The sequence below is a fragment of the Rana temporaria genome, chromosome 2, assembly GCF_905171775.1.
Source record: "Rana temporaria chromosome 2, aRanTem1.1, whole genome shotgun sequence".
Lineage (NCBI taxonomy): Eukaryota > Metazoa > Chordata > Amphibia > Anura > Ranidae > Rana > Rana temporaria.
In genome coordinates, this window is record NC_053490.1 from 393,028,405 (window position 1) to 393,044,196 (window position 15,792).

Here is a 15,792-nt window from a genome sequence, read left to right on the forward strand (position 1 = left end):
TATCTCTGTTTCTATTTATGCGACTGATTCATAGAATCAGTTACGCATAGATATCCATAAGATCCGACAGGTGTAATTGTTTTACACTGTCGAATCTTAGGATGCAGTACCGCGGCCGCCGCTGGGGGGAGTTTGCGTCGTAAACCAGCGTCAGGTATGCAAATTAGGAGTTACGGCGATCCACGACGGATTTTCGCGTTCGCTACGTCACCGTTAGTCTAGTTTCCCGTCGCAAAGTTAGTCGTCGTTTTTGGTGCCTTAACTTTACACAGCAATCGTATTGCTGTATAAAGTATGGCCGTCGTTCCTGCGTCGAAATTTAAAAATGAACGTCGTTTGCGTAAGCCTTCCGGGAATACGGAATTACGCTACGCGCGTTGCCGTTCGAAAAAATGACGTCACTGCGAGCAAAGCACGATGGGAATTGCGAAACGGAGCATGCGCAGTAGGTCCGGCGCGGGAGCGCGCCTAATTTAAATGGCACACGCCCATTTGAATTGGCCCGTCTTGCGCCGGACGTATTAACGATACACCGCCGCAAGTTTCCAGGTAAGTGCTTTGTGGATCGGGCACTAAAACTGGAAACTTGCGGCGGTGTAACGTAAATGGGTTACGTTACACGGCCGCAAATGTATGTGAATCTGGCCCTATGTCTCTGTGTGCATTAATGGTTCAGAAGTGTTCTCCGGCGCCGTAAGCTGAGATTGAAGGAACAACTGGGTCATATCTTGGTCATACTGACCCCCCCCCTTTCAATAGATAGATAGATAGATAGATAGATATATTAGATAGATATATAGACAGACATAAAGATAAATAGATATATAGATAAGTTAGATAGACAGACAGATAGCTAAATAGACATGTAGACAGACAGACAGACAGACAGACAGACAGACAGACAGACAGACAGACAGATAGATAGATAGATAGATAGATAGAATAAATATGTAGATAAAGAGATAGACAAACATGTAGATAGATAGATAGATATGTAGATATTGCAGATAGATAGATGGACAGATAAGATATATAGATAGACATGAAGATAGATAGATGTGTGTGAGAGAGAGATACAGACAGATAGATGAGGGAGAGATAAACACAGATAGATGAGAGAGAGATAAACACAGATAGATGAGAGAGAGGGAGATGAGAGAGTGATATCACTGTCCTCCCCCTCCTGGGATTTAGTAGTGAATAGGAGAAGTATTAGATCTGAACCAGTCCCCCATGGCCCCCCTCCTCTCTCCTCTCCTGCCTGGCACATGTCTCTGAATCAGCACACTGTTGGGTGAATGGCTCTGGCTGAAGCTTGATTCTAGGGCAAAGTTGTAGCAGTGTGCCCTCCACCCTCAGTCCGATGACTCCAAATCACAGGATGCTGCTGTAAAGAGAAGGACAGCGGTTTTCTTCTCCATCCACGGAGCCGCAGGTCAGGGGCACTTCTGACTTCCTACTGACACAGATAAACCGGAAGTGACCCCTGGGGAAAGCACCGCCCATTTGCGAATGGAAAACCCCACAGCAAGGGGAATGCCTGAAAACAGAAGCCATCGGCGCTCCGCTTTGCGCCACAAGCACTCAAAAAACCCCGCAAATGGGTCATCTCATAATGCAATCACATGATTGCATAGTGCACTTGTCCGGCGCCCATACACAGTGCACTTGTGCACTTAACCTCCCTGGTGGTATGTTTATTTCAGATTTTAGGTGCTGAAAGCGGTACCATTATTTGCATGGAAATTTGGCGTTAACTCACTTAAATCTGACCAAACAAGAGTCTAGTAGGCATCCCGGATATGACATTTTTTTAAAAAAAACAAAATTTTAAATTATAATATAATAAATAATTATAAATAATTATAACAAATAATAATATAATTATAATACAAATTATTCAATAATGTAATCAACTCAAAATCACTGAAATTTGCTCAGTTGCAGAATTGTCACTGTCATTACTTTTCATAATTTTTTTATGACGTATTTCCCCACAAATCGCTATCGCTCAATTCTGCAAGTGATTATAATTTATTATCGCTGTTTTCTAGCTGCTCTAAAACCATTTTTGACATAAAGGGACACTTTTGGTTGCTACGGACAATCTACAGTTTGCAGGCAGAAAGAACAGTTTTTATTATACAAAAGAACATGTAGGGCACTGGGCAGACCACTAGGGACAAGGGGTGTGTGTATTTTTTACATACAGTACTGTAATCTATAAAATTACAGTATACTGTATGTAATGTGTTTGTTTACTTTTTTGAATTTGGTGCCTGTGACGGTATTGGTATGATATCCCCGTCAAACAGTCCCTTCTTCCCATGGACTGCTGCCAGTTTTAACTGTAGTTCTGCGTCTCTTATTTGTTTAGCCTTTTGTAGTTCTGCATCTCTTATTTGTTTATCCTTCTGTAGCTCTGCGTTTACTAACAGGTCCATCACTTTCAGCACCACATCCGCCGTTGGGTTCGGACCGAACCATGCTAGCTTCTCTCTCATTATCTTGTTGGCTGGCGATTGCTCCTCCTGAATCACTGGTGTCTCCATCTCTTGTACTGCTGGCGTTGCTGCAACCAAGTCCTCCTGGTCTCGCTCCATTAATTCTGCTATGATGACCCGCTTGGTTTTGTTGCTAGCAATCCTTCCACGAACTTCCAGTAGTTCTTCCAGTGTCTGCTTGGAATCCGGGTGTAAAGGAGAGTAGAAGGGAAAATCCCGCTGCTGCCAACCAATTGTGACGGTATTGGTATGATATCCCCGTCAAACAGTCCCTTCTTCCCATAACGAAAATCACCCAATATTCCACAAGTAGGAGTCCATGGAATCGCCCCAATAAGCCACACATGAGTCCAGGCTTACTGCTAGAAGAAGACAGGCTTTTAATGGGTATAACACAGAGCTTATATGTGGTTACAACTGTTACAATGACAATCTCCGCCCCCCTCACACAGTGGGGGGTCTTCAATACAGATCCTTTGAAATAAGGATATCTCTTTGAACTAATCAGTATCTAGCCGGTTCGGCTCCGCTATGTTTAACCTGATCAGACACATTCCTTTATCAATTAACATTTAGAACAATACACACAAGAGAGTCAATTAACTCTTTGAAATAGGGAGCTGGCTGAGGAAGGGTCATTAACATAACAATCAGCCTGTAACACATGAACCCTTTTTACCTCTAACACACACAATATAACTAAAACAAGCAGGGAGAATTACACTGAAGCATATGCTTCACAGTGCCGTTCTCCGCCCCCGTGGGTCGTAAAGTCGCAGGGAACGGAGATCTGCGGCACACAGGCACTGTGAATCGAGCGAGGAGGACACCGCTCGCTCACACAGCGCGGTGGCATTGCTGGATCCAGGGACAAGGTAAGTAAACACTGCCTGTGGATGCTGCGAGGCGAGCTCGAGTCTGACTCGGGGTTACCAATGGCAGCACAAAAATGTAACCCCGAGTCAGGCTCGGGAATACCGCCAAGAGGGTTAAAGAACTTTTTTTTTTCTTAAAGAACCTTTTTAAAACATTTTTATTTTTAAAGGACCTTTAAAAAAAAAAAAATGTTTTCTTTAGTGACTAGCACTTTGGGGGGGGGGGGGGGCGGATAATCCGAAATCCGAAAGATCTGACATAAAAAAATGCTTTATTTTTATTTTCGTTGTTACAACAATTCGATATAGATAGGAAATTCGACATGATGCTGACAATAGCAATCTGTGTCTATCGAACCTGTGGTCGAATGTGCCTAACCTTAACTCTATTAGTCCAAGATTATTCTACATAGAGAGGAAAGATTCGACACAGAGAGAAAAGATTTGACATTATAGAGACAGTGTTGGGTAGACCATTCGACATGAACGACGAAGATTCGACAAAGCAGCGAAAAACATACAAATGTCGAATCTGTCATTGAAGGCTTATGGTGTCTGTCGAAAGTTCTTAGAAGATTCGACAAGCAGCTAAACTGTACGACGCTGCAATCGTACATTTCCGGTCAAATGCTCGGCCCATAGGCTATAGAAGAATTTGAATGTTGATTGACTAGTAATAATAATTTATAAATATAATTATTACTAGTGTCATACAACATTTGAATTCTTCTATAGCTTGTAGGCGGAACATTCGACCGGAAATGTACAATTGCAGCATCGTACAGTTTAGCTGCTCTGTCGAATCTTCTTAGAACATTCGACAGACACCATAAGCATTCAATGGCAGATTTGACCTTAATTAATTCAGATTTTTTAACGAAACAAAATCAATAAAAAACAAATTTTGGAAGTAACTAAATTAATAAATTTTTCGGACGAAAACAAAATTCCGAAACAAAATATTTCAGTGTGCACATGTTCACTGTTTATATAACAAGAAATTGATGATGATGAATAGTGTACTGTTATATGAATCTTGTAAAGCAAAAGTACTTCAGAAAATGTTTTCTTTAAACATCCCAAGCTAAGACTACATTCACTTCAACAAACTTTGTCCGTTCAAGAAAAAAAAATTCCATCATGCTTCTTTGATTTTTTTCCATCACTTTGGTCAAAGTTGAACATTGGTTTGACCACACTAAGGCTGACCATACATTATACAATTTTCTAGTACAACTTTCCTTTACATTTACCATAATCATAAATAGGAGATCAAACCTAAACACTTTCTACTTGTATGCAATCAGATAAGCCCTTCTACTATGTAGTGGAAGGTAAATCTCAAGCCCTGTACTCACGGGCCAGAATCTCGTCAGGGAAAAAACATAGTTTTTCCTGATGAGATTCTTGGCAAGAATCGCTTGCCGCCCGAGTGTACAGACACTCCATTCAAAAGAACCACCGTTCTTTTGAATGGCAAGAACGCGGTGAGGTCATCGCCTACGACGAGCATGCACTCGTCACATTCGATGCCGTCGCCGCCATCTTGCTGCACCCTACCTATGCCTAGGAAGCTACCGCGCATGCGTCAAAATCATTTAGAGCATGCGCGGGTTTCTACGGCAACATGTAAGTATACACACTCTTGGGTTTCTCGCCAGGAAAAGACTGCAGAGAATCTCATGACGAGAAAATAGAGAACATGTTCTCTATTTTTCTCGTCTAGATTCTGGGCAGTTTTCTTGACGAGAAACCTGAAAGCCTCGTACACACGCTCGGTTTACTTGCTGGTTCTTGTCGAGAAAACCGAGCGTGTGTTCGAGGCTTAAAGCGGGGGTTCACCCTAAAAACAATTTTCTAACAATACATTGAGCTCACTCTCGAAATTGACAGTATGCCGATTTTTTATTTTTTTTTGCTGTACATACCTCGTATAGCTATTTTCTTACCCGGCTTCCGGGTAGTGCCTCCCGCGGGAGTGGGCGTTCCTGTGCAGCAGTTAGTGATTGACGTGATGACAAAAACTACCCACCCCGTCGCATAAGGAGCGTCACGAGTTGCCGATAGAAGCCGAACGTCGGTGCGCAGGCCCTGTATAGCGCCGACTCAACGTTCGGCTTCTTTCGGCAACTCGTGACGCTCCTTATGTGACAGGGGGGTAGTTTTTTTATCAAGTCAATCACTAACTGCTGCATAGGAACAACCAACTCCCGCAGGATTCACTACCCGGAAGCCGGGTAAGAAAATAGCTATACGAGGTATGTACAGCAACAAAAAAAAAATTAATCGGCATACTGTCAATGTCGAGAGTGAGCTCAATTTAATGTTAGAAAATTGTTTTTAGGGTGAACCCCCGCTTTAAAGGAAATTGAACAAGAAAATTGTATAATGTATGGCCAGATTAAAAAGAGTAAACAAACAAACAAATGTTCTTAAAACAAAAACAATAACCCATAATCCCTAAGCCCCCATTCACATTGTAACGCCGCGTACGCGGCGTATTTTGCCGCGATTAGGTTACTTTTTTTTTTCACAAAGAATTGCCATTGATGTCTATGGCCGAACGCCAATGCCGCCTGAAAAAAAGGGTCCGGGACTTGTTTTCAGGCGGCAGCCGTACAGCGATTATGAGATGTGAACCATCTCATAGACATCAATGGCAATTCTCCCCTCCAGCGGCACGAGCGTCGGGCGTTTTGTCGCCAAGGTGTGAATGGAGCCTTAGAGCTGGTTCACACTGGGGCGATCTGCTATACGACTTCAGGTCGCTTCAAGTCTCCCCAAGTCGCGCTGTCAAGAAAAGCAATGGAAGTGAATGGGAGCCGTCTTAATATACACTACTGAAGTAGCTCCGACTTCAGAAAAGGTTTCTGTACTACTTCAATCAGATCAGATTTCTAGGCAACTTGTACCCATTGATTTCAATGGAAGTCGTCTCCAAGTCTGATCCCTGTACATAGTGAGGCAACTCAGAAGCAACTTTTCAGGAAGTAGAGAGGAATTTACCCAGAATCACCCAGGTACTCCCCTGTGCCCAGGAAGCCCCCACCTTCCTAGACACTGATTACTTTCAGTTTAGGCGTTGTCTCTGTATTCCTCTATACACCATGTCTACCAGAGTAAGGGAAGGGAATAGATGAGAGGCTGTGGGTAATGAGTCTCTTATAAGGTTCATCAAGGAGAGACCATGTCTGTATGACAAGACAGACAGACATTACAAGGACCAACTGAAGAGGGACAATGCCTGGCTGAATATTTGTCGCCTGTCCTTTGAGGATTTTGATGTTTTGTCCCAGACCATCGCACTGCCAAATGTAAGTGTAACCTTTATTATATGTCTGTTTTCCTTCACTAGGCATGATGGTTGTAGTTCCATACAGGCCACTTGTTTTCACAGAGAATGGGTGCATGAACTCCCCCTTTCCAAGTCATCCCTTGTCTACATCCCTACCCAGATCTGAGCACCATGCCTTGTTTCCAACCCCTACTCACCTCCAAAGACTACCCCTTCTGGCCATTTGTGGTACTAACAGTTTTGTATAGAACGTTTTACCAAGACAAGCAGTATAATAGATACCTTGCAGACAGCAACAATAGAACACACCAGCAACAATAGGTCCCCTGCCAGGAACAATAGATCCCTGACAAAAGTAGATCCCTGACAGGAACAATAGATCCCCATACAACAACAGTAGCTCCCTAACAGAAACACTAGTTCACATGACAACAATAGATCATTGACAACAGTATATCCCTACCAGGATCAATAGATCCCCTTTCAACATCAGTAGATCCCTGACAGGAACAATAGATCCCCTGACAACAATAGATCCCTGACAACAGTAGATCCCTAACAGGAACAATAGTTCCTGTGACAACAACAATAGATCCCTGACAACAGTAGATCCCTAACATGAACAATAGAGGGAGGGAAGCGCGGGACAATGTCATAAAAGCTCTTAATTTGGTTCATTACGCACATACCCGGGGAATCGAGGGCCTTCTCCTATCAACTGATGCGGAGAAGGCCTTTGATCGTGTGGCCTGGGACTATCTGTTTGCTACCTGTAGACATATAGGGCTAGGACCGCACATGATGGCGTGGATAGGCGCTCTATATTACAAACCACGGGCTCAGCTTAAAATTAACGGATCTCTTTTGGAAGCAGTGAACATAAACAATGGTACAAGGCAGGGATGTCCTCTTTCCCCTCTTTTATTTATTCTATCATTATAACCTTTTATTCGCACTGTTAATGCAAACTCAGAAATACAAGGCTTTTTGATAGGGGAGCGAGAATACAAAATAGCAGCATATGCGGATGATCTCTTATTTTTTCTAACACGGCCCCTGGTCTCAATTCCGAACCTCTCTAAAGCCTTTAAAATGTTTAGCTATATTTCCAATATGAAAATCAATTATTCTAAGTCAGAAGCCCTTAATCTCACATTGCCCACTGACACCCTAAAAAGCGCACGTGGCTCTAGCTTGTTTAAGTGGGTAACCTCATCTATCACTTATCTAGGAATAAAACTTGCCGCCAGATTTAGGGACATTTATAACATTAATTTTACCCCTTTGTTAAACAAAATTCAAGTAGATCTTAAAGGTTGGATCTCTAGACCCTTCTCCTGGTTTGGCAGAGCTGCTATCCTGAAGTTGGTAATTTTACCGAGAATTTTATATCACTTCCATACCCTACCCATTCCACTCCCAGGTTTTTTCTTTAAACGACTCCAATCTATTATACGCACGTTTATTTGGAAGGGACAAAAACCTAGGATAAAGCTGGATACACTTACAAAACCTAAGGAAGAAGGGGGTTTAGGTCTACCTGATTTTAAACTTTATCATTCCTGGATACATATAGCTAGAATTTTGGACTGGAATTGTCACAGGGGACAGAAAGATTGGGTCACACTGGAGGCAACGTCCTCCACATTTCATCTTAGATTCCTACCCTGGATCCCATGGGCGAAGCTGCCGCAGAGCCTGCGGCAGCACCCTTTGGTGGGGACCACGCTTAGAGTTTTTTACACGATCATGAAGAATCATAAATTGTCCTCGTCTCCCGGCCCGCTTACCCCCATTATCCGAAACCCAGATTTTTTGCCTGGGATGGATCTGCACTTTTCTGCACCCACTGACCATTTAACACCCCTTTTAATGACACATTGTGTAGAAAATAATACACTAAAACATTTTGAGTCCTTAAAACGAGAACTGGACTCTCAGAATCCATTTTCATTTTGGACCTACTGCCAGCTGCATAATTACATACAGGTCTCCCAGACAAAAAAACAGTTCCTTAGATCGTTAACTCCTTTCGAACAAACCTGCCTGGCTGGAGCTCCGGTACCTAGAGCCACCTCACTGGCGTACTCATGGCTTCAACTAGACAGGGGGGGTATAGCATCTGGAATACGAGTACAATGGGAGATGGCCCTGAAAATAAGAATTACTGAGAAGCAATGGAAACGTGCCTGTGTTTTCGCCCATAAGTGTTCCATTGGCACGAAGATACAGGAAACATCTTATAAGCTTTTAACACAATGGTATGCCACGCCGGATAAGATTAAAAAATGGTACCCGTTGACATCAGATCTTTGCTGGAGATGTGAGCAAGACCAGGGCACTACTATCCATATTTGGTGGGAGTGCCCTCGTCTGAGACCCTTTTGGGATAAGGTGGTCGAGTTGATCAGGGTCATTGCGGATACTACAATCTCTCTCACTTCTGCATGTTGCCTACTACATATTGCAGACTGCTCATGGCAGCAGTATAAAAAATCGCTCACTAGACATCTGCTGAATGTAGCAAAAGTTTTGATCCCCAGACATTGGAAATCGAGGGATACTCCTTGTATCCCCGAATGGCTCAGTGCCATAGAAAATATTTATCAAATGGAGGAAACTGTAGCTATTGCCAGGGAATCGATTACAAATTTTAATCTGATGTGGTCACCTTGGGTGGCGTTTAGGCATTCGGACCAATACTTGCAATTAGAGATGAGATGAGATTGCCGTCGTGACTATGGTCCTTTCCTTTCCACTCTCCCTGGTAATTTAAGATGGGCCGTTTTGCACAGTGTCAGCTTTCCCCCCTATCCCCCCCCCTTTTTTCCCTTTTCTTTTTGTCTCTCTTTTTTTCTCTTTCTTCTCCCTCTTTCTTCCCCTTTTTTTTTTTTTCTTTCTTTGCCTTTTTTCTAATTTTCTTCTTAGTATTAGTTAGTAGCGGGCAATATCCTAGGTGTTATGTGCCCTGTGCTATCTTTTGTTATAAGATAAAAAGTTGCTTATTTTCAGAGTATGTATTGTCAGGTTTTGACTATGTGTTTGTGTGCGGTACTCATGTACCCTGGTTGTATTCTGTACTCTGACTCTTTTTCTATTATTTTAAAAAATAAAACTCATTATTAACATGAACAATACTTCCTGTGACAACAACACTAGATCCCTGACAGGAACAATAGTTCCCGTGACAATAACAATAGATCCCTGAGAAGAAAAATAGATCCATGACATGAAGAATAGATCCACTTACAACAGTAGATCCCTAACAGGAACACTAGTTTCCTTGACGACAACAGTAGATCTCTGACAGGAACAATAGATCCCCTGACAACAACAATAGATCCCTGACAACAGTAAATCCCTAACAGGAACAATAGTTCATGTGACAACAACAATAGATCTCCGACAACAGTAGATCCCTAACATGAACAATAGTTCCTGTGACAACACTAGATCCTTGACAACACTAGATCCCTGACAACACTAGATCCCTGACAGGAACAATAGTTCCCGTGACAACAACAATAGATCCATGAAAGCAGTAGATCCCTAACAGGAACACTAGTTCCCCTGACAAAAATAGATTCCCTTAAAACAGTAGATTCCTAACAGGAACACTAGTTCCTGTGACAACAACAATATATCCCTGACAAGAGTAGATCCCTGACAGAAACAATAGTTCCTGTGACAACAATAGATCCCTGACAACAGTAGATCCCTAACAGGAACACTAGTTTCCCTGACAACAACAATAGATCCATGAAAGCAGTAGATCCCTAACAGGAACACTAGTTCCCCTGACAAAAATAGATTCCCTTAAAACAGTAGATTCCTAACAGGAACACTAGTTCCTGTGACAACAACAATATATCCCTGACAAGAGTAGATCCCTGACAGAAACAATAGTTCCTGTGACAACAATAGATCCCTGACAACAGTAGATCCCTAACAGGAACACTAGTTTCCCTGACAACAACAATAGATCCCTGACAAGAGTAGATCCCTGACAGGAACAATAGTTCATGTGACAACAACAATAGATCCCTGACAACAGTAGATCCCTAACAGGAACAATAGTTCCTGTGACAACAACAATAGATCCCTGACAACAGTAGATCCCTAACAGGAACACTAGTTCCCCTGACAGCAACAATAGATCCCTAACAACAGTATATCCCTGGCAGGATCAATAGATCCCCTGACAACAATATTTCCCTGTTAGGAACAATAGATCCCCTGACAACAGTAGATCCCTGACAGGAACAATAGATCCCCTGTCAACAATAAATCGCTGACAGTAACAATAGATCGCCTTATAACAACAGTAGATCACTGACAGGAACAATAGAACACACCAGTGGATTATTTCCCAGCAACAGCATTACGTAACACACAGAGAGCATTTTGGACACAGAAATACAGGGAACAGGGAAGAAGAAATGAAACAGAAAGAAGAATGATGTCAAAAGAGCTTAGAAGCTCTGATTGGCCACTTCTAACATTCCCTGTCCTGGAAAGGACTTCAAGCTGTGTTGTAAGTCGCCCCAGATGGCCCCAGGTCGCCCTGTGGTTCATGCTAAAGTCGTGTTGGAGTTGCCTCTGAAAGTCGTGCTGGAAGTCGTGTCGCCCCAGTGTGAACCGACTCTTAGGCCCCGTACACACCATAGAATCTATCCGCAGATAAATCCCATCGAATGGGTTTCAGCGGATAGATTCTATGGTGTGTACACTTCGGCGGATATTTATCCGCGGATATTTCCGAATTCCAGCAGATAAATATTTGTCGACATGCACAGAATATCTATCCGCTGGAATCGGATCCCACGGATGGATCCGCTGGTCTGTACAGACTCACCGAATCCATCCGTCCGAAGGGATCCCCCGCATGCGTCGTAATGATTTGACGCATGCGTGGAATTCCTTATATGACAGCGTCGCGCACGTCGCCGCGTCATAATCGCGGCGACGGCGCGACACGTCATCGCAAGAGGATTTCGGCGTGGATTTCAATGCGATGGTGTGTACACACCATCGCATGAAAATCCGCCGAAATCCACGAGAGGATTTATCCGTGGATACGGTCCGCTGGACCGTATTCGCGGATAAATCCTCTCGTGTGTATGGGGCCGTATGCTTGACCCTACCTATGACCTAACCTAAAAAATCCCTAAATTTAGGTTGGCCATAAAATAGTCAAATGAAATTCATCTAGTACACTATATGGCCAACTTAAGTTTAGCAGTTTGTTTAGGTTAAGAGATTTTTAGGGTCAGCAATTAGGGATCAATTTACAATTTAGACGTTTAGTTTAATATTTTTTGTTTATACTAGGTCAAAAAGCTCTGTGTTGAAAAACACAAGTTGTACCAATACCAAATGTACCATCTAGGCTCGGTTCACACTGGGGTAGCTTCAATGTTGCTTGACTCTGAAGCTGCCCCGCACAGCGCGACTTCAGCGCGGCTTGCAAACAGCTTCTATAGAAGTCTATGCAAGCCATCCCGAAGTCGCCCCCAAGTAGTACAGGAACCTTTTTCTAAGATTAGACCAGTTCCATTGCACTGCCTGACAAGTCACCCTGGTGTGGACCGAGACTAGCATTTCCTGGATCTCTATTAGAACATTTTTGTAATATGGACTTATAAAAAGATCTCTGGTGAATGTTGGAAGCATATATATATATTTACGATAAAGAGAGGGTGATTGTGGAAGGAGGCTGATAAGATCAATATCTGCCTGAGGGGTCTTGTTTAAGATGAGTGGGAGTGAATGATACCGAGGAACAAACTGCAATCATGACCCCTCTTGCTTTTTACCAGCGTGTGATTGGAAACAATGTGGGAATGATTTGTGAGAGAATTGGGGAAGTTTATTTTCTCCTGGACTCAGAGTATGTCTGCCTTCTGGGGGATAGCCTCTTACCATAGTAGCAAGCATTTAAAAGAGCTGTTGAGACCCTTAGTGTTCAAGGAAACAATTTAGGTTGTATTGAGGGTTGCATATTCTAAAGCAGGGGTAAGCAACCTGGGGAACTGTTGTGGAACTACATTTCCCATGAGGCATTGCAAGGCTGGCAGTTACAACTACTCCCAAAGGCATGATGGGACTTGTAGTTCTGCAAGAGCTGGAGGGCCCCAGGTTGCCTACCCCTGTTCTAAAGCAATGTAGAAATGCTATACTATCAGTTGACATCCCTAGTAAATATACACAGGCAATTTAAATTGTAACATAAAAAGGGATCACTAGCTCTAGACTAATGTCTATCTTAGTACTTATCATCTGGGGCGGACTGACCATTCAGGCACTCGGCACTGCCCGAGGGCCCCACGCCTCTAGGGGGCCCCATGAGGGTTGCAAGCCTCAGTAAAACCAGGGACAGTATGTCAAAATCTGTATTTTTTACATCTGTCCCTAAAATGTCCCTTACCGACATCCTTTTGGTCTAAAAATCCCAAGATTATAGCTGCCCCGCCTCTCCAGGACCTTTTCAGTGTGTGTATGTGTATTCTGTGTGTATGTATACTGTGTGTGTGTATACTGTGTGGCCCCATAATCTATTGCCTGGGGGCCCCATAATCTCCTATTGCCCGGGGGCCCCATGAGTTGTCAGTCCGCTCCTGCTTATCATAAGCTGTGTCTGCTGTGTTTAATTGTTGCTAAGCCTCTATATTTTTGTATTATACTCACTCTGCAGATAGACCCCAGAGGCGATCTGTAATATCCTTGGTAATGAAGAAATGGACAAGGATGTAATAAAATCCTTCAAGGATATAGTATTCTCCGGATTATCCATTGTAGATAGAAAGAAAAACTTGCTGGAATGTAGGAACAATCACATGAACTGTTTACTGAAGCGGAATTATATTTGAGCTGACTCAAACCTCAGAATGTCAGTATTTCCTGTTCCAAATCAACAAATCAACAAAGCAAAACTGCAAATGGGGAACTTGGAGATGCTCTATATATGGTCCAGTATAAATTTAATGAATGTTTAAAAACACTCCTATAGTTAATTTAAAAATGTAATCTTGCCAAGGCTTGAAGCTAATCAATAGATACAACTCACGCATTAAACTAGATTAAAAGCATACAGGTCAGAATTTTAAAATCGAATTTGTTATTTGAAAAACAAAAGAAAAAATATACTTTCTTGCATTAAATATAACAAAATCCTCCTCAGAGGAAGGCAGACTAATGCCGCGTACACACGACCGTTATTCATGTCATGGAAAAAAACAACGTTTTTCTCGACGTGATTCCTCTCAAGCCTGCCTTGCATACACACGATTGTGATAAAAAATGCTCGAGCAAAGCGCGGTGACGTACAACACGTACAACGGCACTATAAAGGGGAAGTTCCATTCGAATGGCGCCACCCTTTGGGCTGATTATGCCAGTTTCATTGTTGGACAAAATTTACTTGGCATCCCTGAGTATGGACTCGACGCATTTCTTGGCGTTTAAAGCCAATCATCAGGAGTGGGGTGTGTAAATGTCAACTGGAATGACAAATAAATACATAAATAGACAGTTAGGTCAATGAAGTCTCAGGTGGGCTAGATCATGCTTTCAATAGGAGAGCAGAGTGGGAAATAGTATACATTATCAGTGGCAAAGCCCAAAGTGGATACCCCAAAATGTCCCACAGTTGGGAATAGACTGATGGTCCCGGATGAGCTGTCTCCCCCGAGTTATAGGTGGTGGTTAAGCCCCCCAAAGGAAGTGGCTCTCAAGATGGAATGGGGGGAGTCCAAAACCTGTTGTGGCGGGAAAAATCAGCCAAGGATGAACACGAACAGCCACAATGCACTACCTGACTGGAGCGTAGGCAAACAGGGAACACAAAACAGGTTCTGTGGAGAGAAGAACGAATGAGTGATAGAACAATAGGCAAAAGAATGAAAGAAAAAAAGTAAAAAAACAAAAAAAATATATAATAAATATGGAAAAGAAGAAAAGAGAAAAAAGGAGAAAAAAGGAAAAAAGTAGAGAGACATGAGATCAAGGTGGTGGTTGCAAACAGTGGGCCAGATTCACAAAGAGATACGACGGTGTATCTCCTGATACGCCGTCGTATCTCTGACATACACTGGTCGTATCTATGCGCCTGATTCATAGAATCAGATACGCATAGATATGGCTAAGATCCGACAGGTGTAACTGTGTTACACCGTCAGATCTTATTTGTAATTTAAAAATGGCGCTGATTTACGATGAGAAATATGTAAATCAGCGAGATACGCAAATTCACGAACGTACGCGGACCCGACGCAGTGTTGTTACGACGTTTCCGTAGCGGTTTTCCCGGCATATACTTACCCCTGCTTCTATGAGGCACAGCCAATGTTAAGTATAGCCGTCGTTCCCGCGTCGATTTTGAATTTTTTTACGTCGTTTGCGTACGCCGATTTAGAAACCCGCGCGCCGCAAGTTACGCTCACGCCAAAACCACTGACGTCCTAGCGACGTCAGTGGGAGCAATGCACGCCGGGAAATTTCGCGGACGGCGCATGCTCATTTAAATTGGCGCGGGGACGCACCTGATTTAAATAGTACACTCCCCCTAGCCGCGGAATTTGAATTCCGCCAGGGGTTTTACGATCCGCCGCCGCAAGTTTGGAGGTAAGTGGTTTGTGAATTACCCACTTGCCTCTCAAACTTGCGGCAGCGTATCTTAAATCACATAGATCACGCGGATCTAAAGATCCGCTGATCTATGTGAATCTAGCCCAGTGTGTAATGTAATGAAAATTAACCCAAAGGTGGCGCTTTGGTGAATGGTGAGGGATGTATATAAAAAAAAAACAAATGAAATAAAAACCATTAGGTGTGCCACAACACTGATGCATATGAGAGGCATGGGGAATTGAAGGTGTGAGAGTGTGTGTGAATGAATGTGTGAGGTGATGAATGGGATAAAACTGTAATTAAGTGTGGGTAAGTGAATGTGAGTGTTGGTGTAGAAACCAGAGTACCTGAAGTGTGGATGGAAATCCAGAAAACCTCTCCCCAGTCTGGAGGCAAGAGAGTAAGCCGTGGGTGACAACCTGGCTGAAATACTGCTAGCCTGGGGCGTGTCCACCGCCAGCATCATGCGTCATCGCATTGGCCGTGAAGG

General features: G+C 43.1%; 1 protein-coding gene across 2 annotated transcripts in view; it reads right to left on the reverse strand.

Moving 5' to 3' along the window:
* The window catches only part of THEMIS2 (thymocyte selection associated family member 2), an 82,482-nt gene extending 68,914 nt beyond the window's left edge, over positions 1-13,568 (reverse strand). For both annotated transcript variants that reach the window (XM_040338046.1, XM_040338045.1), the window contains exon 1: positions 13,362-13,568. In XM_040338046.1, coding sequence (XP_040193980.1) covers positions 13,362-13,467 — 106 coding nt within the window. In that variant the 5' untranslated portion in view covers positions 13,468-13,568. The remainder of the gene's footprint in view (positions 1-13,361) is intronic.
* Between the last annotated feature and the right edge of the window lie 2,224 nt (positions 13,569-15,792).